The sequence below is a fragment of the Heloderma suspectum genome, chromosome 5, assembly GCF_057233095.1.
Source record: "Heloderma suspectum isolate Gila_16-S chromosome 5, 16-S_ref, whole genome shotgun sequence".
NCBI classification, from domain to species: domain Eukaryota; kingdom Metazoa; phylum Chordata; class Lepidosauria; order Squamata; family Helodermatidae; genus Heloderma; species Heloderma suspectum.
In genome coordinates this window covers 129,171,125-129,195,965 of record NC_139462.1, presented here as the reverse complement: position 1 = coordinate 129,195,965, position 24,841 = coordinate 129,171,125, and the positions used below count along the sequence as shown (strand labels likewise).

At 45.6% G+C, this 24,841-nt stretch overlaps 1 protein-coding gene across 1 annotated transcript in view; it reads right to left on the bottom strand.

The window, feature by feature from the left end:
• The window catches only part of KCNH6 (potassium voltage-gated channel subfamily H member 6), a 138,530-nt gene that overhangs the window by 2,345 nt on the left and 111,344 nt on the right, over positions 1–24,841 (bottom strand). The window contains 8 exon segments of the mRNA XM_084860372.1: positions 1,198–1,387; positions 3,992–4,172; positions 5,220–5,507; positions 11,308–11,407; positions 12,081–12,274; positions 13,257–13,509; positions 18,954–19,153; positions 22,925–23,324. Coding sequence (XP_084716498.1) covers positions 1,198–1,387; positions 3,992–4,172; positions 5,220–5,507; positions 11,308–11,407; positions 12,081–12,274; positions 13,257–13,509; positions 18,954–19,153; positions 22,925–23,324 — 1,806 coding nt within the window.

Here is a 24,841-nt window from a genome sequence, read left to right as displayed (position 1 = left end):
GGTGCTGTTAGATCTCCTTATTTATAAGCCAAAGTGAAATGTGTGAAGCGCTGATCTTAAATTTGTTTTATTTATTTGTAGATAATTGAAAACATGCATACAGACCTTGCCACAAATGCAACTTTAATGAAAATCCATTGAAAAACAATAATCTGGGGGAGGAAAAAGGTGGAGTGGGAGAGTCCCTCAGAAAGACAGGTTGCTTACCTGTAACTGTAGTTTTTGTGGGGGCTTAAGAACTTAGCCCCCCCCATGAGAGACTTCATTCCTCAATGGGACTTGTCATGGTGCTTAACAGTCTAACATTGGTTCCGTTTGAGCCTCTCGCTACCATAGATTTGAGACTGCTCTCATGGAAGATTGCCTGTTTGGTAGCGATCATAACCTCGCCGACAGCTAATGAACTTTCTGCTTTATGTATAGACTCCCCTTATACTGTTTTCCGCAAGGAAAAGGTGATACTCAGGCCAGACATGGCATTTCTCCCAAAGGCTGTGACAGACTTATAGTATACTTATAGATAGTATAGATGGTGGGGGAAGAGTTCCCGACAAAACTTTGCTCAGTTTGGAAGTTTCCCAAACAAGTCTCCGTGCAGGTGCAGAACCCATATGTATGCACAGAGACCATGAAGAAGAATTAAACAATTCTGGAGGTTTGAATTGTTCTTGATGTTACTGATAGGCAAGCTATAAATGCCCCAGGTTTGTTTTCCTAGTTAGTTTGGGATTTTAGATATACTGTCAACATTGTAGAACCTCCTTCTCCTCCCCACCCTACTATTTATATAGAATTTATAAAGCAGCTTCCATACATCTGGCCCTCCTATGCAAACTTGAGTGTAAGCCCCATTCAATATAATGTGGCTTATGCCTGAGTAAACATGCATAGGATTCCACTGGAAAGCTGTCAGGTACCTGTTTGCACCAAGGGAACAAATGACAAAATAAAGGGAGCTATGGGATGATAGATGTATCCTGGTGCAGAATTAGCTTTCTGTCTACAAAATATAAGCTTCTTTTTTTGCAGAATTCACAGTCCCTTCACTTCATCCACCTTCAGTCCCCGTAACAAAGCAGCCCACTTCCTTGGCTTGGTCCTTCCTTCCCCTGTTTGGTCCAAGGCTACAGCCTTCAGCAGCAAAGCTGTCACCCACCCCACTACAGGTGAGCAGCGTGCATTCCTGGTGCATCTCACCTCCTTTGTGGGAGTCAGCTCCTCTTGCTCTAATGGTGGAACAGGCTCTGTGCTCCTCAGGCTCATGCTGTACAAAGCCAAGTTGTGGGAGGAGGGTGAGATTGGACTATATGCAGGTGGCACTTGAGACAGCTGTCGCTGCAGCAGCTGCAGGATGAGGCTAATGTCAGAAGTCATCCTGGACTCCAGTCTATAAAAGAGAATAGCACTGATTCTAATCTGTTTGACCTGGACTGAAGCAGTTATATACAAGATTAGTTTTAAAATTGCCTACTGTCATTCCCCCACTGAAGAAAACCTCCTCAGAGGAGCTAGAGCTCCCAGAGACTAAGGACATCACAAAACAGCCTGTATCAGAAGACCAGGAGGATCCTGGGCCCTTGGAAGAGTTGGCTACAGGTCCATTCCCACAAGAGGCGGGGGACTCCAGCTCTGAGGCAGAAGCCGAGCAACCCCCTAGCCTCTGAGAGTGCCACTGCCTCAAGAGGAAGGCCAGGAGGGCTCCTTTGAGAAGGAGTGCTTGATTACAAAGGAGGACTCCTCAAGAAGAATGGACTTCTCAGGAGCAAGGCCTTCTCACGAGTAGGATTTTTGCTGGAGGGCCTGTAATAATTGCAGCTGAGCCCTGGGTGAGGCTCTGGAAGCTCTGACTATATCAGCTTTCACTCAGCGCTTACTGGTTGCTACAACAACCCTGTTCTACCAGCTCCAGTGCCTTGAATCCATGACCTTGCCTTGTGACAAGGGATGTATGGACTGTGTAAAATCTGCTCCATCTGTGTTTTGCAGATTGTCAGGTGACTTTTGTTCCATCACCTGCCCACAGACGGATGCGAATATTTTTTTTTTGTTGTGCAGAAAAATACGTAAATAATTACGCAAGTATTTATGTAAGTATTTACATAATTTACCTTAGTACATAATATTTAGCATATCGCCCCCATTCCATTCAATGTTTCCTCAGCAGAAACATTTTCCTATGAATTTATATGCATAAATTTTGGGAAAGTAAAAAAACTTCCGGAAGCCCATGGACTACATGCTGCCTGAGGCGGTCGCTCCACAGAGGATTCCGCAGGTTGGATTCTTAGAAATCCTAGCTCATTTTAGTCCGTCTCGAATTTCTCCAGCATCCCTACTTGTGACAGAACCTTGGACTCCCACTTGACTCTGCTTCTTGTCTTGTATCTGATTGCTTATTAGTGTTTGGATGTTGGCTGCTCCTCAGATCTCTCCCTTGGCCATCTCCCTCTTGCCTGCTAAAACTGTGCCTTTGACCTCGGCCTGTTCACTGACTTGATTTTAGATTGCCCCTTAGGTTAACCTAATGCTGAGCCTGATCTAGCCATAGCAGGACACCTATGTTTGCACAGGGTGCAGTCCCCAACATAACCAGCAGGGTGGGTCTGTGTCACACCAAGAGCTCTTCCTTTTTTAAAAAAGGGGTTTTATTTCAGGTTTCTAAGAGCTAGTTCATACTAGAATAGCCGACTTGAATGAGTAGCACAACATGTGAGCTGGAAACTCATAAAATTCCTGAAGCAACAAAACATGCTTCCCAGATTCCAAAACCAGTCACAGCTACAATCCATGAACAATCTGTGTTACATTGTTCACGGGAGTAGACCATTTATGTGAAAAAGGAGAGCGATCCAGAGAAACAAGTGAGCATGACCTAAGAGGTTCAATTGTACAAGACAAGGCTCATCTTAAAAAAGAGAAATATGTATATTGACAGTGGTGAGATATTCAAAGAAGATGAATCTCTGTCCACTCTAGCCACTGAGAACAAGACAAAAAATAACTATATGAATGTATGTTTGTGTTAAACATTAGAAAAAAGAGCACGGTTTACAGTCTGATGCATAAGTGTTCAGTCCCATGTAAAGATGGAATAGAAATATAATGAATATTTTGTTTTGTTTTTTTAAATTAGGAAAAAGGCCATGCACTGCAGAAGTGGAAAATCTAGAGGGCATGTGGAAACTATCAACAGGACTGGCTGCTGGGGGAGCACAGAAGACACAGTAGCAGGAAGGAGGCGACAGGAAAGCAACATTCCATAAGCGCAACACTGCTTGTGGTAGGCAGGAGATTAACTTAATCAAGATAACAAATACAGCAGAGGTCTATACAATTTCTGTAGATTTCTAGTGGCCTCCTAGCCCACCCCCATGTGTTATATATGTGAAAGGGGCCTCACACGATTACTGAGAAGTGGGGCTGCACTGCTGGCTTTGCCGCCAAGGCCACGTAGTTTCCCCCAGTCCTACCCCAAACATCCACGTGTTGGACAGAGACCCATCACGGATGCTTTAAATACAGGTAAGGATGTAGGGATTCTGTTAAATTCATTCCATCTGTGTTTTGTGGATTGTCAGGCGTCTTTTGTTCTGTCGTTCTCACATTGGCAGAATGGGATGTTTTTAACCAGAATTTCATTCTGCTTTGCGCTCATTTGCATTAACGCTAATTAACGTTAATGAGTTAATGTGCATTCATGCAAATCCCCCTGAAAAGTGAAAAACTAGCCCACAAGTCTGGAATCTAACTTGGAAAAAGCTAGTCCGCTGCAGCATCTGCAGGTCCAATTCATAGAAGTCTGAACTCATTTGGATCTGTTGTAGATTTCTGCGGCATCCCTAGGTGCAGGTAATCTGGCTTAGATAGGAGGGCAACATCACATGCCTTGCAGTTTTATTTCACTTCCTAGAACCTGGAGTGCTTTGTAGAACTCAAGAACTACTGAAGTTGGAACCCTCATCTTTCCAAACCTCCAGGCAACTGAATTTACCTGCTGAGCTGTGCCTGTAGGCACTCTAGCTTGGATTCAATCTGCTGTGGTCTGTCATCCAAGTCTGAAGGCATGTCCAATGGGCTATGTACCAAGGACATGTGCTGGAGAGGCTCTGTAAGAGGGCTGGGCCTCTTGTCCTCCCAGAATGTGAACAGGTTGGACACATCCAGTGGTATTGCTGTTGGATAAAAGAGGAGAAAGTTTGTAATCTCTGTTTAAGATGGATATTATGATACAGCCACAAGAAGGTAGATTGTGTTTTTAGCAGTCTACTGTTACAATGCCTGAAAATTCTATTCATCATAAAACCAAGTCATCATCCTATTACTATGGAATTTGGCACAGAAAATCTACCTGATGAGGGGTATAACCTAGCCAAATTTCAGAAATATCCAATACGTAATGGCTGCATTATAGCAGTTCTCAGACCACCAGTCTGCTATGTCCTGCTGGTGCTACCCATGTTGTCTGTATGTTCAACAGGATGCCTGAAAAGGGGCATCTGTCCAGGTACAATTGCATGTACTCCATACAATCAAGAATCCTGTCCAGAGCTCATGAAGATGTGGAGTTCCTACATGCATACAGTTTATTTATTTCAACATTTGTACCCTGCCTTTCCAATAAAATTTTGCTCCATAAAACCCCAATCCCCCCTACTTGGGGGCTAATCCCCCCCCCAAAAAAACCCTCCATTGGTCCCAATGGATTGGGGTCCCACACACTTACTTGAAGGTGAAAAAAAAAGTTAGGATTATCTGCACACTACACATTTAACGTAACATGTAGTTTTAGCGGTCAAGTTTAAAGTTTTTGGTTCTAAAATTATATTTCTGTCTCTCAGAGGTGGAAAGCAGCAAGAGTTAACACTCAGGGCCAAAAAGACATTCCTTTGAGTGTGTCTAGCAGTTACGTTGTGTTTTCATTTTTACTCTAGAGTAGGTCTAGTGCCCCCGATCTGGATTGAGACCTTAGGGTGGGAGATAGGGGGGCTTTTAAGATCTGGACTGGGGCCCCTGTGCCTACTGTAGAGTCTGTTTTGACCCTCAGTGGTACGGTAGCAACTATCTGTATCATGTCACACAAGGATTCCGTATCCGTTCCCACAGTTAATGGACAATAAAAAGGTGGGACTCCTGAGCCAGACCTATCTGTCAGTCATGTAATGCTGGCCAAGAAGATCATCTTAGTATCTTACCCAGCAAGAGCACCCAGTTACCCATACCTGCAAAGGACAGGCTATCATCAGCCACCAGTTTGTCAACCTCGGTGCCATCACTAATCAAGTTTGCCACCGCTGGGGCAGAGGTGTTCTTCTCAGTGGCTGTGAAAGATTCATCCTTGGCAGGGCCAGGCCTCCTGGCCTCCTCTTCACCGGTCTGGGAGTAGGGTGTTGTGGTGCTATACATGTCATCCCAATGGTCCTTGCTGTGAGGATGCTGCAGCTGTGTGAGGTCAGAGTATGCATGGTACTGCTCCGGGTCTGAAATGCCTGCATCCAAGCCATCTGGGTCTGCAGTGGAACAAAGGATGTAGATAAGCTTCATTTGGAGAGTTCTGGCTGACAGACATGATCTAGCTGCCTGTTGAATCTATGCTAACAAAATGTTCACAATCGGGTGATAAGGACTTCAGAAAACTATAGGAAGACACATTAGATTATGTAAGGTGACTTGTATTATAAAAGATATTGGCAAACTGTTTCATACACTCTAAACATGACAGAAAAAAATTTTGATTTATTTCTTATCAGATCTGCTTTGTTTTTCTCAACTTTCCCCATAACCCAAACGAACAAAAGTCCTTGGATGTCGTAAGCCTGAATGGAGTCTCCATGCAAAGGCAAGTATACAGTCAGGGCCAGAAATATTGGAACAAGGATAACTGTTTTGGCAGTTGGTCTCTGTACACCACCACATTGAAGTTGAAAGGAAACACACCCAGATGAGAGCGAAGTCAGGACTTTCAGCTGTAATTCAAGGGGTTTGACAAAACTGGGGCACTGTCAGGAGAGCCCTAGCAGCCTCTTTCAGTACACTCCAATAGCCAACTCAAGACACAGACAAAAGGCTTCTTTTCAAGACTTTAATCCTTTTACAACTTAATGACTCTTTCAGATGCTAATCACCAGCGAATAAGCAATGAACAGCAGAGTAGCCTATGCTCCGGGTAGGCAGTTGGTCCCCGTTTGAAGGAGAATCACTTGAAGACCCTGAACATATGGGCTAGGGAGAGATCTTCCCTCTTTCCCTTGGGTCCACAGGAGGCGGCCGTTGCTTGTGCACCAAATGGGCGCTACGCCTCCTTTCCGCGCCCTCCATCGCTTGTCGCTCCCTGCGTCGAGCGTCTAGCAAGCCCCCCTCCCGCACTTTCTCACTGCCAGGGTCACTATCTATCTCAGGAATGCCAGCAGGAGGAATCTCTGCCAGCTGCTGTGCCTGTGAGGGATGAGCTGGCTCCTCTCCCAAGGATTGCTGATCCTCCTCAGAATCAGAACTGCTCTGGGTTTCTATCAGCTCAGTTTCCACCCTTACAGGCACTAACCATTCAGGAAGTACAGCCAGTGGCATATACACACCCCCATCTTTGGTGGCTCATAAGTAATGGAACGAATGGCTGACAAACAGCTGCATGGCCAGGTGTGGCCTGTTTCCTGGGTACCCCATGACCAATCAAGCAGATAAAAGGCCTGGAGGTCATTCTGAGTGTTACATTTGCATTTGGTAGCTGTTCACTGGAACCCCCAACATGAGGTCCAAAGAGGTATCCATGTGAGTGAAGGAGGCCATCATTAGGCTGAGGAAAGAACATAGACCCATCAGAGAGACAGCAAAAACATTGGGAGTGGCCAACACAACAGTTTGGAACATCCTGAAAAAGAAGGAATGAACTGGCAAGCTCAGCAACAGCAAAAAGCCTGGAAGACCACGGAAGATAACTAAAGTGGATGACTGCAGAATTCTGCTCATGGTGAAGAGGAACCCTTTCACAACATCTAGCCAGGTCAAGAACACTCTTGAGGAGGTAGGCATGTCATTGTCAACATCTACAGTCAAGAGATGGCTTTAGGAATGTAAATACAGAGGCTTCACAACAAGGTGCAAACCACTGGTAACGCTCAAGAACAGACAGGCCAGATTAGCCTTTGCCAGCAAACACCTAAAAAGCCTGCCCAGTTCTGGAATAAGATTCCTTGGACTGATGAAACCAAGATTAACTTGTACCTGAATGATGGGAAGAGAAAAGTACGGAGAAGGAAAGGAACAGCTCATGATCCAAAGCATACCACATCATCTGTCAAACATGGTGGAGGCAGTGTTATGGCATGGGCATGTATGGCTGCCAATGGAACCGGGTCACTAGTATTTATTGATGACCTGACTGCTGATAAAAGCAGCAGGATGAATTCTGAAGTGTATAAGGCTATACTTTCTGCTCAAATTCAGCCGAATGCTGCCAAAGTGATAGGACGCTGCTTCATATTGCAGATAGATAATGACCCCAAACATACAGTAAAAGCTACCCAAGAGTTTCTCAAGGCAAAGAAGTGGGATGTTCTTCAATGGCCAAGTCAGTCACCTGATCTCAACCCAATAGAGCATGCTTTTCACTTACTGAAGGCAAGACTGAAGGCAGAAAGACGATGTCAGGGTGGGAACTGAGCCGATAGAACCCCAGAGCAGTTCTGATTCTGAGGAGGATCAGCAATCCGTGGGAGAAGAGCCAGCTCATCCCTCACAGGCACAGCAGCTGGCAGAGATTCCTCCTGCTGGCATTCCTGAGATAGACAGTGACCCGGGCAGTGAGAGAGTGCGGGAGGGGAGCTTGCTAGACGCTCGAAGCAGACAGCGACGAGTGATGGAGGGCGCGGAAAGGAGGTGTAGTGCCCGTTTGGCGCACAAGCAACAGCCACCTCCCATGGACCCAAGGGAAAGAGGGAAGATCTCTCCCTAGCCCATATGTTCAGGGTCTTCAAGTGATTCTCCTTCAAACAGGGACCAACTGCCTACCCGGATCATAGGCAACTCCGCTGTTCATTGCTTAGTCGCTGGTGATTAGCATCTGAAAGAGTCATTAAGTTGTAAAAGGATTAAAGCCTTAAAAAGAATCCTTTCGTCTGTATCTTGAGTTGGCTATTGGAATGTACTGAAAGAGGCCGCTAGGGTGCTCCTGACAGACCCACAAACAAGCAGCAGCTGAAGGCAGCTGCAGTAAAGGCCTGGCAGAGCATCTCGAGGGAGGAAACTCAGCATTGGGTCATGTCCATGGGTTCCAGACTTCAGGCAGTCATGGACTGCAAAGGATTTTCATCCAGGTATTAAAGGCGATCCTTAAGTTTGAAATGATGTTGGTTTGTTCCATTACTTATGAGCCACCAAGGATGGGTGTGTGTGTATGCCACTGGCTGTCCTTCCTGAATGGTTAGTGCCCCACTTTTGTCACACCCCTTGCATTACAGCTGAAAGTCCTGACTTCACTCCCATCTGGATGTGTTTCCTTTCAACTTCAATGTGGTGGCGTACAGAGGCCAACTGCCAAAACAGTTATCCTTGTTCCAATATTTCTGGTCTTGACTGTATCTCTGCATATCAGCTGATGGGGACAAACAATGGGAGGAGCGTTGTGTTCATGCTCTGCCTGCCAGCTTCCTGGAAGCATTTGTCTGGCAACTAATGGGAACAGGATGCTAGGCCCATTGCCTACCTCTCATATTCCTCATTTCAAAGATCCACAGAAGGAGTGTTCACACATTACACTAAGCTTCCATTCACACTGTATGCATGCTTGTTCAGGTGGCTGTGAGAATCTGGCCCTATTCAGGCATTTTAAAGTGTGGAGGATCTGCCTTTGAGTAGGGGGAGTGTGCTAGCTCCACCCATCATTATTCTTGTCACAGTCACACATGGAGGGTGACTGTGTGCAGCGGGGAGTCTTCTGTATCCATGCAGGCTCTCTATGCAATTTAAAAGCCTGATTTTCCAGGGTTCCAAAAATTCCTCATTTCAACTTGTTAATCAAGAAACCTGGATACTGAAACAGCAATGTAAGGGCTACAATATTCTGTCACGTGGTCTTCCAGGTGAAGGAATACCCTTCAATGGGCAAAAGGATACTGGGCTGTCACCCAGTTACCCCATTACATGTGAATAACTATAGGAGTGTATAGATTAGCAATCTGCATACAGTGTACATAGATTGCACACATGTGGAACATTACATGTGAATAACTGTACGAGTGTATACATATTGACAATCTTTGTAGATAGACTGTACATGAGTATAATGTAATGTATGAACTAGAGAGCTTGTCAAGGTTCTCCCAATTCCACCTCTAAGCTCATTCCCACTTGTGTCCATATCAGATTGCGAGCTTTGCAGGATGGGGTTCTGTTTTCACAAAAAATTCTGTGTATTTTCCCACATATTTTCCCAAATGCGCACATTTGTCTCCCATTGATTAAGCTGTGTTTGTGCACATTTTCAAATGTATGTATGTTGTCAAACATGGTGTTTTTTTGGTCCACATCACAAGCTCAGAAATGTACAGACTCCGAACACAGATTGAATCTGAGTCCACGTTCGGATCTGGGAGGTACTTCCTCCACTTCAAGTTATAATCCTTTTTTAATATTGTACACCCATCTCATAGCTTCCAAATCCTGTGAAGTACTAGTTCCCCTCTACTCAGCACTGGTTAGGCCTAATCTTGAATACTGTGTCTAGTTCTGGGCGCCACACTTTAAGAAGTATGCAGACAAACTGGAGAGGGTTCTGAGGAGGGCAACGAAGATGGTCAGGGACTGGAAACAACAACCTACGAGGAGAGACTGAAAGAACTGGGCATGTTTAGCCTTGAGCAGAGAAGACGATGGGAGATATGATAGCATTCTTCATGTACTTGAAAGGTTGCCACAGAGAGGAAGGCCAGGATCCCAGAGTGCAGGACACGGAATAATGGGCTCAAGTGACAGGAAGCCAGATTCTGGCTGAACATCAGGAAAAACTTCCTGAGTGTCAGAGCAATACGACAATGGAACCAATGACCTAGGGAGGTGGTGGGCTCTCCCACACTGGAGGCATTCAAGATGAAGCTGGACAGCCATCTGTCAGGGATGCTCTGACTTGGTTTCCTGCACTGAGCAGGGGGTTGGACTCAATGGCCTTATGGGCCCCTTCCGACCCTACTATTCTATGATTCTGTGATTAAATTCAGTAAATTCTGGTCAAAAACAAACAAAAGAACTTCTCATACATCCCTAGTATGAAGAGCTCTACAGTGACCTGCCAAAGACCATGGCTAAAGCAGGTATTGGATTGAAATGCAGGCCTCCAATATATTTTTCTTTTTTTTAAGCCATTGAACCACAGCCTGGTTCAGGCTCTCAAACTGGACTTGGCAGGCATTCTGTGAATATTACCAAATTTTGTTCTGTGAACATTATCATATATTATTTACCAGAGTACCAGCATCTGATAAACTTTCCCACAGAGTAAATAGAGCCCAGGTTGGAGTGTGGCAATCTGTTAAGGCAAATCTTGACTTATTTATTTATGACATTTATATCCCACCTTTCTTCCATTGTGAAACTCAAGGTGGATACATGTGGTTCCCATGTGGTCTCCCTTCCAGGCACTGACCAGACCCAAACCAGACTTCACCTGGATCACCCTTGACAAATCTGGGGGAGAGGCTGAAGCCATGTGTACACTCTAGAAGCAATGGTTCCCAGCTTTGGGTCCCAAGGTGATGTTGGACTACAGCTCCCATCACCCCAGCCAGCATGGCCAGTGGGCAAGGATGATAGGAGTTGTAGTCCAACAACTTCTGGGGACTCAAGATTGGGAACCAGTGCCCTACAAGTGGCTGAGTAAAAAATGGTTGAGTCATAAAGAGGCAAAAAGGCCTCTACTATTTCCTTTTGTATGACCATGTTACCAGGCTAGTGGTAGCAATGTTGTGATGTGCACAGGCATATGTGATGTTAAAGGGGGATTGGACACAGTCATTAAGGATAGGATTATCAGTAGCTATTAGCCATGTGGGCTAAACGGAACCTCCATGTTCAGAGGCAATATGCTTATGATGGCCAGAGGAAGGAACAGCAGGTGAAGGATTTCTCCAACTTGACCTGCCTTCTAAATCTGTCACTAGCAGACGTTGTTGGCCTAGATGGACCTTTGATCAGACCCAGCAAGGTGCTTCCTATGCTTTAAGTGATGGGGATAGTCATGAGGTGATGGTAATGGAGCTACTCTCTTCCTTGCCCCCTCTTAATACAGGAATCCTGTAACACCCCAAGAGACTGACTCACCAATTTTGTTCGTTTTGCAGAGGGAACGCTTACGACGGCGTGCACGGCGATAGTTGCATGCATACTCCTCACTGAGTGGTGAACGAGGAATGCTGTCCGCCTGAAAGAGCAAAATAATAATCATGGGTAAAGCATTGTGGAAAAAGTTGTTTGAGCAGCTAGAGCAGTTTAGACATAGAGTTTCTGCAGCCCTAGTACTACATTAGTCTGCAAGGAGTAGTGGTTAATTAGAGTGGCCTCACCAGGACTTAACCCCAGAACCTCTTTCCAGTGCTGCTACTTATCCCTGAAACCTATGAAGAAGACAATGCCTTTTAGCCTGTACAGAGTGCTTTCTTTCACTACACATCCAGGTTTAATAGGAATGGCTTCATCATAGAACATGACAGGCACTTCTTTTAGGAAGGAAGGGGTGCCAAATAGCAGCAGCACTCAGCAGCTCTGTATCCACCTGCAAATGTATAACATGATTAAGGTTTGAACAGGTGAGTAATGTTGTAGAGTATCATGAGGGACATGGGTTGTGTGCTCAGAGATGTGCTAGGTGAGCTCAGCCACTTAGCTTAATGGCAACAGCTTTCAGCCCAAGAGAGAGGAACTTTGGTCCATTTGTTTTCTTTACACCATTCACTTTATTCTTTCTGTACAAATTCTCTGCTTCTCCTAAGCAATTTAGGTGCAAAGACATTTAGCTGTGGCCTAGCCTCAGTTTGCCTTTCTTTTTCCTTCCCCCTCCCCCTGGCCCCTCCCCTCCTCCCACATCAGACACTCACATCTCTCAGGTTGAATGTTATCTCCAGATTGCTCCAGAAATTATCTGAGAAGGCTGGGTACATATCCAAGACTTCCAGGAGGTCCTCCCGCTGAATCTTATGCAAGTCACAATAGGTGAGTGCTCGCACATCCGCACTGGATTTCCCAGGCCTGGCGTAGAGACTGATAGGCTCTCCAAAGATGTCATTCTTCCCTGCAGGAAATCATGTTCGAGAACAACAGTCTCCCAGCTGTCCATTCTGACTAGTCTTGTCTCTAACAGCAGCTGGTGCTGTAGGCTTCAGTGGAAACATTACAAGAAACTGGGCAAATAAGGAATGATGAATCCTCTCCCTTTCCCTTGCACCTCTCACACCTGTGAGCATCAGCCACCTTGACTAGACATATTCCCTGAGCTTTGTAGCAAGTTTAAGGAATATCGGTGCACCTGCTGCATCCATTTCTTCAGGCCGGCCACCACCTACCTGCAGTGGGAATATCCTGGCTGTCTTGCCAGCTCTTTAAAACTCAAATAGTCAGATTGTGCTGCTCTTTCCAGCTAGAGAAAGGAGCAGCACAGCATGATGGCAGCTGCTCATGCCCTTCTTCCCAGCCAGAGGAGGATGTAGATAGGCTGATATGACTTTACAGGGTGAGAAGAGTCAGCACACAATTGCCTCAGCTGCACTGTTTCCAGAGGGGTGGCCTCTGCCTCAGTTGCACTGTTGTTTTCCCAAGTGGAAAGGGGTTTTAAAGTGCTGGAATAGGCAGCAGGATTAGCACCACCACAGTGCTCTTTCTGATTGGGGAAAGAGCGCTGGAGTGATGATCACAGACAGAGGGTGCTTCCAAACAGAGGGCTCCTAGTGCTACCAGTCCAAAGGTATTGTCCTGTCTTTCCCTCCTTCATGTGGATTTTGTGCAATTAAAAAAAGACCGAAGGAATGGCAGGAAAACACAGGAGAGTTACAAATGGAAGATGATGTCATCTGGATCCCCTGTAAAAGTGGATGAGGTAGGGGAATTGCACAATTAAAAGTCTTGTCTGGAAGCACCCAGAGATGCAATCTGATTGCCCAGGGGCAAGTTACTACTTGGCACAAACAAAAAGGTGAGTTGCAAAGTAGCTGCATCCCCACTCTTTCTCTAATGTTTTCTCCCCCCACCCCCACCCCCCATAAGGAGAATTCTTTCACCTAGGATGGCTACGACAATGTCCTCCCTGAGGATCTCAATGGAGCCACGTGAGATGAAATAGAGAGTGGTGAGGACATCTCCATAATGCACCAGGGTGTCACCAGGTGGTGCATGGGTTGTCTTGAACTTCATGGCCAAGGCCCGTAGGCAGCCTTTGCTAGCTCCTCGGAAGGCTTTACAATTTTGGAGGAGGGTGCGGTTGAGGTGGAGGCAGATATCAGCTTGCAGGCAGTCAGGGAACCCTTTCAGCACCTGAGTAGGAATGAAAGTAGGCATATATGAGTGGGAGGGTCTGTGACAGATGCTGCTTCCCCTTGTCCCAATATGTCCCCTTCTCCCAGAACAGTGCCCTGTGGAGGAATTAATTCAAGCTATGCTGGATTATATGGATGGGGGAAATTCTGCTAGAATCCCACTGACCATCTTTAATGCTGTAAGGCAAAACCTAAGTACGGGACATTTCATGAGCTTGTAGTGACATTTCCAAATTGTTCTACTGATAATTGTTTTAGAGGCACATGCCAATTGTGCGTTCTCCCCCAATACCTGTCTTTTTATATCCCCTGCCTTCATCCCAAACATGCCATGTTTATTTCGAGCAGAAGTAAGTATAGCAGGGATGGCCAACTGATGGCCATGGGCTGGCCCCTGTCAGCAATTTGTCTGTTTCTCTCAGTGCCCAGCGGGAAGAGGATGCCTGCCAGTTGGGACAGGCACAGGGCCTTGCATGCTGCTTTTGAACTAGCCAGCCTGCTCCCTGAAAGTGACGCAAGGCATTTCTTCTTCCTCAGCTGGCAGGTGCCCCTTCTGTCAGGAAAAGGAAGATCATCACAGAGGCCTCTGGATCAAAGCCATTCATAATGTGAAGGGTAACTGTGGTTCTACCATCTCTGAGTTCTGCTGACTGGGAGAATGAGCATAAAAATGGCAAATTAAATTCAATGTAGGCAAGGGTAAAGTGATGCACCTTGGGGCAAAAAATCCTAACTTCACACATAGGTTTAACATTGGTGGTGACTGTTAAGTAAGAGATCTTGGACGGCTCGATGAAAATGTCAACCCAGTGTGTGGCTGCTGTGAAAAAGGAAATTCCAAGCTGGGCATAATTAGAAAGACATCGAAAACAAAATTGCCAATATGATAGTGTCCTTATAGAAACCTATAGCGCAGACACACTTGGAATACTCTGTACAGTTCTAGTCACTGTACCTCAAAAAAGGATAACATAGAGTTGGAAAAGGTGCAGGAAAGGGCAAACAAAATCATCAAGGGACTGGAGCAACTCCGCTATGAGGAAAGGTTACAATGCCTGGGAGAGTTTAGCTTGGGAAAAAAGCAAGTACAGAGACAGAGGTGTACAAAATTATGTATGATGTGGAGAAAATGGACAGGGAGAAAAATTTCTCCATCTCTTAATACTAGAACCTGGAGTCATCCCATGAAGCCGAATGGTGGGAGACTCAGAAGAGATAAAAGGAAGTTCTTCTTCAAACAGCACATACTTAAACGGTGGAATTTGCTACTACAAGATGCAGTGATGGCTAGCAATTTCGATGGCTTTAAAAGGGGGTTAGACAGATTGATAGAGGATAAGGTGATTAACAGCTACTAATCATGAAGGCTATGGACTACCTCCAATATCGAAGTTAAAATGCCTCTGTATACCAGCTGTTGGGGAACATGAACTGGGGGGCGGGGTTGCTATTGCACTCATGTTCTGCTTGTCAGCTTCCCACAGGCATTTGGTTGGCCACTGCATGAACAGAATGCTGGAGCAGACAGGCTTTTGGCCTGACTCAGCAAGTCTTTTCTTATGTTCTTATGACTCGACAGTTAAGAGAGGACCTGTGCAATTCTGTTAACCCTAATACATTTTGAGTGAACAAAGAGTGATATTTCAACCAAGTATGTGGTGGCCCTCCTTTATAGCAGTTGGGTGGATGCTGAAAAAATATGCACCTTCTGACTAGTAATTATTTTTGTCTTGTTCTGTTTTTTACCCAGTCATACTCTTGGTCGTTGTTACATCTTGTTTCAGTAAGTTCCTTCAGATCCAGGGTGTACTGTGTGAAATTCTTTTTGTTGTTTCAATCTTAAATGTTGCAGTATGCTTCACTTTGTTACAGTCATCTCTCTTCCAAATTTGTGCCATCACTTCCTCTTATAGCAACCAAATTTGTAGTATATGGAAAGGGCCTGGCAGCTAAGTTCCCCAACTTATTTCATCTCTCTATATAAACAGAAGTATTTGTTTGCATGTCCTCGATCAACTCAAAAACTGTACACCTGATTGCTACGAAACTTTTAGGATTTCATAGAATCATAGAATAGTAGGGTTGGAAGGGGCCTACAAGGCCATCGAGTCCAACCCCCTGCTCAATGCAGGAAATTGTTCTACCTACATCTGGGATTGTTTTAGGCATAGTGAAAATTTTGTCTGCCATCTTGAAACAAAATGGTGGCCAATCGAAATTTTTAAAGATTTACTGATTCAATACCTTTTGATTGATTTCAATCAAATTTTGCATCATGATTGAGCACTGCAGCAAGCAGATTTTAGCCACGCAAAATTGTGTCTACCATCTTGAAACAAAGTGGTGGTCAACTGAAATTTTTAAAGATTTATAGCTTCAATACCATTTGATTGATCAAACATGGCATGATGATTCAGCACTGCAGCGAGCATATTTTAACCATACAAAAAACATTTTAAAATTATAGTAATTAGTACACAAAAACTGAAATTGGCTGAAAAGTAATGTAGTTACACAGGTAACTTCCTCCACTTCAAGTTATAATCTTTTTTTAATATTGTACACCCATCTCCATTAAAACCAAATCCACCATTTAGCGTACAAATCCAAGAAGTAAAGGAGCATTTTAATCACCTGCTCCCATGCTCCCCTTGCCATGAGGATGCCTGAGTTGCACTCAGTGTAAATTGGATGTTCTAATTCATTTAAAGTTATCCACATGGTTGAAGCCTGCAGCCACCAAGGGCAGACTTCCCTAACCAGCACATCACTTTGCAGTCCACAGAGTTTGAAGTCTGCGGAGATTAGTGGGCCGAGGAACAGAATTATAGGCCTGCCCCTGGCTCCTGCTGTGTGGAAGCCCCCGCCCCCTCAGGTATGGAATGCACAGACTCTTCCCTCAGGGAGGCTTCTGGGGTCACCATGGCACAGGCCATGCCCAGGGGTGCCAGTGGCTTCACTCAGATGGAGCAGACACAATGTGCAGGCACACCCAACTCTGACAGGTGTGTAAGGCTTTGTTTTATCAAACTAAGGGCTCTTCCCAACCCGTGCAAAGCCGGGTCCGTTTGCTAGTTCCAACTAAGACCTTTACCCCATCCTGGGTTCCATCTTGACATAGATGGATGCACATGATTCATCTTTAAAAACTGCAACTTGAGATGTCCATTCCCAGGGGGATGTGCATTGTCTATGGAGTGATGAGCTGGACTCTTTTGCCTGAGCAAGTTTCAAAGAAGTCTGCCTTAGAGTGTAATGAGGAAAGGTTTTTCAGCAATGAGCAAGAGCTGTTCCTTCCTGGGATCTATATTGAGGCCTTCCTCTTCAAATGCTACTTTGGCCTTTGCTATTGATCCCCATTGCTCCCTTTTCCAACAGACTAATTAAAATGGATTGAAGTGTATTTAGGCAGCTTCCTACAGTTTTTACTTAGCAACCAGCCACAGGGAAGAAAAGATTAATCAATATGGCTTTGGAGCCTCTTACTCACACCCAGGAAAAACTGACCCAGCTTAGACTGACAGCCTTCAATGTAATTCCTTGCAAACTGGTTTGCAATGCATTTGTGCTTGACCTGTGCAATGATCCTTAACAGTGCAATGATTCTTCTGGTCCTCTCAAAGTCTATGAATCTGTAACTGGCATTTATCGTATTGATGGGAAGATGCAAATGCCCATTTAGACCTCAGCTCAGGGTCACAGAATCATAGATTAGTAGGGTTGGAAGGGACCCATAAGACCATCGAGTCCAACCTCCTGCTCAGTGCAGGAATCCAAGTCAAAGCATCCCTGACAAGTGGCTGTCCAGCTTCATCTTGAATGCCTCCAGTGTGGGAGAGCCCACCACCTTCCTAGGTCATTGGTTCCATTGTCACTTCCAACATTACTTTTTGCCAACCCTAAAGCCATGCATCCTACTGGCCATTTCATATAATCAATGAATGTGGTTAGTGTGTGGACTGCAAGCATCTGGACTTGGTGAAGCCATCTTGCAATTACTTCATCATGGTATACATCATCTTACACTTACTACACTGCTGCCAAACACAATGATGGCATAATAAATGTTGACTGAGCTGCAAGAAAGGCCTGTGAACTCAGCCTGGACCAAAACAAGCCACATGTGCACCACACCATATGCTTGGCCCTAAGATGTGTATATATGTAACTTAAGAAGGGTTCTAAGACACATGTATATTTTACTGTCCCCCATCCAGTGCATATCTGGTAGCAAAACTGATATGCATGAAATCAGCCTTTCCCTTCTAACTTTTAAAAAATGTATTTTTCCTAGGTCTATGCTTTGATTAAGGAAATGTTAATGGACTGATCATGAGTGTGAGTTCACTGATCTATTAATTTATCATACAAGATTTCTGAAGCAAGAAGCATACTTGATTCACACAAGTATAACCAGAATCACTTTAAAAGAGGCATTCCTTCCTATGTGACACAGAAGAGGCATTCCTTCCTATGTGACACAGAAAGCTACAACTCCTTTGTAGTTTTTATAAATATTTGTATTATATTTTAAAATCTGCCCAATTAATTGTTACGTTTTTTAATAGATTAATCTAACAGATTAATCAATTAACAGCGCTTTTCCACCCAGGGGGGAAAGATAAGATCTTTTCACCCACAAATAGATAGATAGTGCGTTTTAAGCAGAAAATCAACTCAAGGGGAAAGGGTTAAGCAGTCTCTCCGACTTTCATTCCTCTACTCCTGAACAGACATTGTTTTAAATACATACCTAGCAGCTACAGCTTTTCATTTTTACTCTAGAGTGGGCATGGTGGGACCAATCCAGATTGGGACCCTAGCATGGGGGGCGGTTAGGGAGGCTTTCAAGATCAGAATAGCAGCTGTTGTGCTCCGTTTTCATGAGTTCACACCAACCCTCAGCTATATATGGTTTAAAGTGCATGAACAACAACTGGAAATCTCTATGTGGGAACCATGGTAGGGCTCACTTCCTCTTCTTATCACCATATAGTACAGCAGCCGTCCCCAACCTGGTGCCCCCCAGATGTGTTGGACTATACTTCCCATCATCTCCAGCCAGCACAGTGTTGGCTAGGGATGATGAGAGGTGCAACTCAACAAATTTGGAGGGCACCAGGTTGGGGAAGGCTGCCATAGAGACTCCCACTGTTCTGTTTGACTTCTGAATAAAGGCAATTTTGGTTTTAGTGGTCAAGCTTTGCTGTCAGTTTTGTGAGGAACTTATGTAGTGGTTGACAAAGGAGACACATTTGGAGACTATACAGGAACATGGCTGAGACCTTTGAGAAGTCAGTTGGGACAGGCAGGAAACCCAGCGAGTCTTATGTGGCTCTGTAGAAGGAACCCAAGTTAATTCCAGATGAATCCTGGATTTGCAGAAGCCCATCTCTCTCTCCTCAGATCTTTGCTGCAGAGCCCATATCTTGTCAGACTCACCGCATTCATGTCAATACCATTGGTGTAGGACCAGGCATGCTGGAAATACTCCTCAAGGCGCTGGCGTAGTGGGTTGGGGATTTGGTGGAAGCGAATGAATTCCTTCACCCTCAGCATCTGGGTGTGGTAGCGAGCTGTGCCTGAGTACAGGCGCTGGATGATGGCAGAGACATTGCCAAAGATGCTGGCATACATGAGAGCTGAAATAAGAGGACAGGGATCAGTGTTAAGGAGCAAGGGGACTATTGTCTGGGATGATGGTGGTACCTGTGGGCTCTTACATATGAAATGTTTGAGGCCTGCCCAAACATGCATTTTAGGCACAGATACCGGATAGGTATTTGTGCCTTATTGATGACAATGTCGTGCATGTTCACAGATTCATCAGGAGGTGACACTGATTTATGAATACTAAGAGGATCATTTTCATAAGGTTTTTTTTGTTTGTTTTTAAGTACCTTGGGTTCATGTTTGACTTGGAAGCCAAGTTGTCTGACCTGGAAGCCCCAAACCCCAATCCCAGATGTGTGGAGAGAGCAACATGTTTTCTCAATAGTGAAGGAGACAGACTTTGCACATACTCAGAGTCACTCACATTATTATTCCCCAGGTTCCATTGTAAAAAGATTACAGGGCTGAGCCTTGGTCAGTCTGGTTCTAAGTAAGACCTTGTAGACAGCAAGTGAATGTCTACATCACTGTTGTAGAAAAGTACACAGAGATAAACACAGCAGTAAGAAGGAATTCTGCTGATTATCATTTTCCAAATATTTATTATTGCATATTTTGCAATATATATATAATTGCCCGCATACCTGGAGTAGGAAGGAAAGCAGGGGATGGGCTGGTGGACTGAGCCAAAGCCTCCATGGATTGGATGGGGAGCCTCTGCAGGGTGGAGGTTCCCTATCCCTGATGTTAAAGGACTGAAAGGCCTAGAGAGAAGAGGAGGCTGGAAAGGGAAAATATGTGGGGAGGGAGGAGAACATGGGCCTTGTGGAAACCCATTGCATCATTCCCACACTTCACAGCTACTACTTCTTTTTCAAAATGGCAGTTCCCCAACATGGCTTTTAATGTGGAAGCCATGGAACCTGAGTAGGGCACTCTCAGCTTCCCTGTCTCTCTAAGAATTGCTGCTCTAATGACGGGAAGAAAGCAAGGAGGGGCTTACTCAGGCTGAGTTTGGGTCATCTCGCCTCACCTCCCTTTTCTTTCCAGCACTGCCCCAAACCTTCTGTTGCTACTGTTGCTGAGACAAGGAGGGCAAGCGATGCAACACTTCCAATGGGAGTGGAAGTGGGCGAGTGGTGGGAGCAATGGGAGCAAAGGGAATGGCCAAGCCATGGGCAGGAGATGTGGCTCTTCACCACAGGGTAGCATCACCTCCCTGATCCAGCCTGTAACAGTGACAGAAAATAAACCAGGCCTCCCCAGAATATGAGTCAGTGATCTGTTCACACGTTGGCAACAAGCCACGGTTAACAAATTGAGGGTTGATGAAAATGGAGAAGGAGCAAGTATGCATGATGGTACCTGCCCACCCTTTTCTACTACCATGAATAACCCAGGGATGCCCCATCCCTGGGTCATTTACGTAATGTATGAACCCGGAACTCTGGGTGGTTGGGGGATGAAAAACCCATGGCTTCAAACTTTGGATTGTTCATCCCCCAACCCAGAGGATTGTTTACTGCAGTGGAAGTCAGTGGGTACACTGTATTTTCAGCAACCCAAGGTTAACAAACTGCCAGACATGTGAACTGGGTCAATGGTTCCCAATGTATTCTACAGAATGAAGAAAATGGGCTGCAGTTTGAGTCAAAGTTGAAAGGAAGAAATGCTACCCCCAGTATGAGGAGGTGGATTTTGCCCCCTCCTCACTTTTGGTCATGGATTCAGCTGGTTTTCTTTTCTGCATAGAATTCAGTGGATCTATTTACTTCTATGGGCAAAGTAAACAGGATGCAACTGGGGGCACAGTCCTCTTGTATCCAAGTGTACCTTTCCCTTCTCTCCAGTATAAATGAATGACTGTCTCACATTGCGCCAAGCCAGCCTTCCCCAACCTGGTGCCCTCCGGATTTGTAGACTACAACTCCCATCATCCCCCAGCCATTACAGCCAGACTCCCCCCCACTGTATATCTGTGCAATCCGCATCCTTCCTTTATCCCTTCCACCCATGTTTCACAATGTCCTTCTGTGCTTGAGGACTCAGGTATGGGGCTGGCTGCCAGTCCTGAAACGGGCCTCTTTATTGCTATATAGCTGCAGTATAGCATGGATGGGAGAGTTTAACCTCATGGTGTGCACTTCCCTAACCCTAAAGCTCATCTGCGGAATACTACCAGCTGTAAGGCTCTCATGCAGACCATTCTCTCTCTCCATTTTCGTTTCTTCCATTTTTTCCACCTAATAAAACTCCTTGAACATTCCCTGGCTTAGTTGGTTGAGACCAACAACTTAATTGCTAGATTCACAGAAGCCCTACTAGAGTGTTCCACTTACCATGTATACCAACAGATGAGCCGCACTGCATGTCGCACACATAGAGTGCAGATATCTGCAGAGAGGAGGCCTCACATATACAGCTGTAAACCCAGAGACCTCCTCTCTGAGGATGGAAGGGGGGAGGGCTACATGGCATGGTCCTGCTCCCGACTCGCATGCTGGTATATGCTGGAGGTGGGCAATTTATGGCCATCCAGATGTTTTGCCTATAATTTCCACAGCCCTAACCAGCATAGCCAGTGGTGAGAAAGCATGGGAGTTGTAGCGCAAAATATCTGGAAGTCTGCAAGTTGCCTTCCCCTGGCATACACAGTAAGTGGCACACCCAAATAGAGCTAGAGTCAGCTCAGCGTCCAGTTCCTTTAGACTAGGTGTGCCCTATCTGGCTCCCAAGACCCCCAGCATCTGGCACAAGTGAAAAAAAAAAAAAAAAAGCAAAGGAAAAAATGCCCGAGAAACTAGCTCTATGATTCCCGCTACAGCAGCCCAATTCCTAGAGTGTCCTAGGAAGCAGTGGTTGAAGGTTCCTGCCTGCTTCTTAGGATGCTCCAGGAACATCATAAAGCCTACTCCTAGACTATTTCTTCTTCTTTAGGCTGTGGCAGGGGTAAGAAAGGTTTAAAGCTATGAGTGAGTAGGTGGGTGGGTGAATGAGCGAGCGGGGTGGGCAAGTGACTGTGTGTGTCTGCGTGAGTTAGCAAATTAGTGGGAGAACACAGCAGATGTAGATGTGAGTGGGTGTAGTGTGTGTGTATGAGGAGGGGAAAGGGGGCCCCTGGCCCCTGACAGATTATCCACAAGGGAATGCAGCACAGGTTGCCCACAAGACAAGCATACATACAAGATGCATACAAGACAAGCACAACGTGGGTGAATTCATTATCAGAGGGAATTATAATGTGCATTTGATGACCCCCTAGCCTACCATTGGTCGTAGATGACATTCTTTTACCAGACTGGGTATCAGTTATTACAAACATCCCCTGGGCAAACTTATATTGCTGAAATGCAATGAAGGAGGGGGTTTCTATATCCTTAAAAGTTGTACAGAGAGCAGAGTTCTGACAGATGCTGCTTTTCTCACTCCTGCAGCATTATGAATCAACAAACTAAACCTGGAAGAATTCCCTTTTCTACACAGCTATTACAGATACAGAAGTCCTCTACTCAGTTGCCTTTGACTGCCCTAGGGATTCTTCAGCATTTCATTTCCAGGCAAACTTTGTTTCTATTGGCCTTGAACCAGCCAATGTGGTATCCTGACTTTTTTCACTTCTGACAGGCCCAGTATGAATAAGCTCTAGTCATGAGAACTCAGTAATAATACAGCATCCACATGGGACAGTGGATTTCTAGGACCATGTCAGGGAAACTGGCACATTTGGGAGGTGCACTGAAGGAGAAAGGGGAACTCACTGTCAGTGAGAGAGGGTAAGAGCTAGGTACAGCAACACTCACAGCCAATCAGCATGACACAGATGGAGAAGATCTTCTCAGAGTTGGTATTGGGTGAGACATTGCCAAAGCCCACGCTGGTGAGGCTGCTGAAGGTGAAGTAGAGGGCGGTCACATATTTGTCCTTGATGGAGGGACCAGATGAGAGGTCACTGTCATTGTAGCGCTTGCCAATCTGGTCACCAAGGTTGTCGAGCCATCCAATCTTATGCTCCATGTAAGGCCGCTCTACATTGCCAATGGCATACCAAATGCAGGCTAGCCAATGGGCAATGAGGGCAAAAGTGCACATGAGCAAGAAGAGCACAGCAGCTCCATACTCAGAATAGCGGTCCAGCTTGCGGGCTACTCTCACCAGGCGTAACAGCCGCGCTGTCTTCAGCAGCCCTATCAAAGTTGTTGTCTGGAGAGGGGAAGAAGAAATAAAGAGAAATCGTGTAGAGTGCAAACAACAAGCTCTGAGCTCAGGGACAGGATTCTTGTAATCTATTTCAATTTTTTTTTAAATGTGTGCATACTGAGCAGGAGTTGAACCATCTTTAAGATGCCTAAACATGTCATGCAGGAAGTATCAGAAGTGCACCTTTTCTCAGAAGAAGGGGCACAGGCAGGAACTATTTCCAGACAGTCACTGTACCACTTTCTCTCTCCTAAAGCAAAATATATTACCATTCCCACATTATTTCATTTCCCCATTTCCCAAGGGATCGGTTTTCCCGCCTCCTAGCTGAGCAGCGCAGAGCAGAGGAAGCTGCTCCGGCTAGTCTAGGGACTATAGAAGCAAGCAAGCTCCCAGAGGGCGAGCAATCAGAACGAGCAAACAGGGAGAGCAAACAGGAGTTGGCCAGGGGAGTTGCAGTGGAAGAGGAGACAAAGGAGACAAAGACAAAGAGGTAAGTGGACTGGAGTAAGCCCTGGGGGCTGTCCTTTCACTTCTGAGTGGCTGTGAGCTCACCAGGTGCTCCTGAGAGCTCCAACTGAATTGAGGGGGCATGGCTTGAGTACTCCCAGCAGCTGTGTGGGCAGGAAGTTTCAGTCTGTTTCCTGCCACCTAGCTGAGCAGAGCAGAGGAAGCTGCTCCAGCTGGTCTAGGGGCTATAGAAGCAAGCAAGCTCCCAGAGAGCGAGTGAGCAGAGTGAGCAAACAGGGAGAACATACAGGAGTTTGCCAGGGGAGTTCGGCACGGGACATCAAGGGGGAGGCCCCTAACATTTTTTTAATTTATTTTTCTTGTAACACACACTTCCATACCAGTGGGAATCTGTTTTTAACCTCCAGTGAGTAGAGGACCAGGCACAGGCTACTCTAGAACAATCAGAAAGCTAGAAACAAAAAGGGAAAAGAGACTATGGAAGGAAAAGACTCTCCAGTGGTGGTGACCTGCAAGGTCTGTGCAATGTCTGTTTTCTTGCCTGAGAACAACATGGCCAACACCTGCAACAAGTGCAAGTTGATAAAAAAAACTGCTGGAAGAAAAAGTAAGAGGACTGGAAGAGTGAGTGTTGACCCTCCAGGGAATAAGAGAACATGAAGAGTTCTTGGACAAAACGGTGGAACTACAGCAGCAAAGTGAAGCCCAGAAGCTTGAAGAGCAACAGCCAGCTGAGGCAGAAGAGGGAAATGCTGAGGTGAGGAAAAATGCAGGAGAAGATGCTCCCTGGAAAAGGGTGAAAGTTAGGAGCAGAGGAACTAGAAGCCACCCTGCACCAGTGGAAGTAGTGCAGCTATGGAACCGTTTCTGGGTACTTCAGGATGAGACTAGAGGACAGCCTGCGGAGGAAGAATTACAGGGGAACCTGAATGAGAGTGAGCAAGAGGCTGAAGGTCAGTCAAGCAAAGGCAATGAAACCAAGGCCTACAACAACAGGAAGAGAAGAGTAGTAGTAGTGGGAGCCTCCTTGCTGCGTGGGACTGAAACCC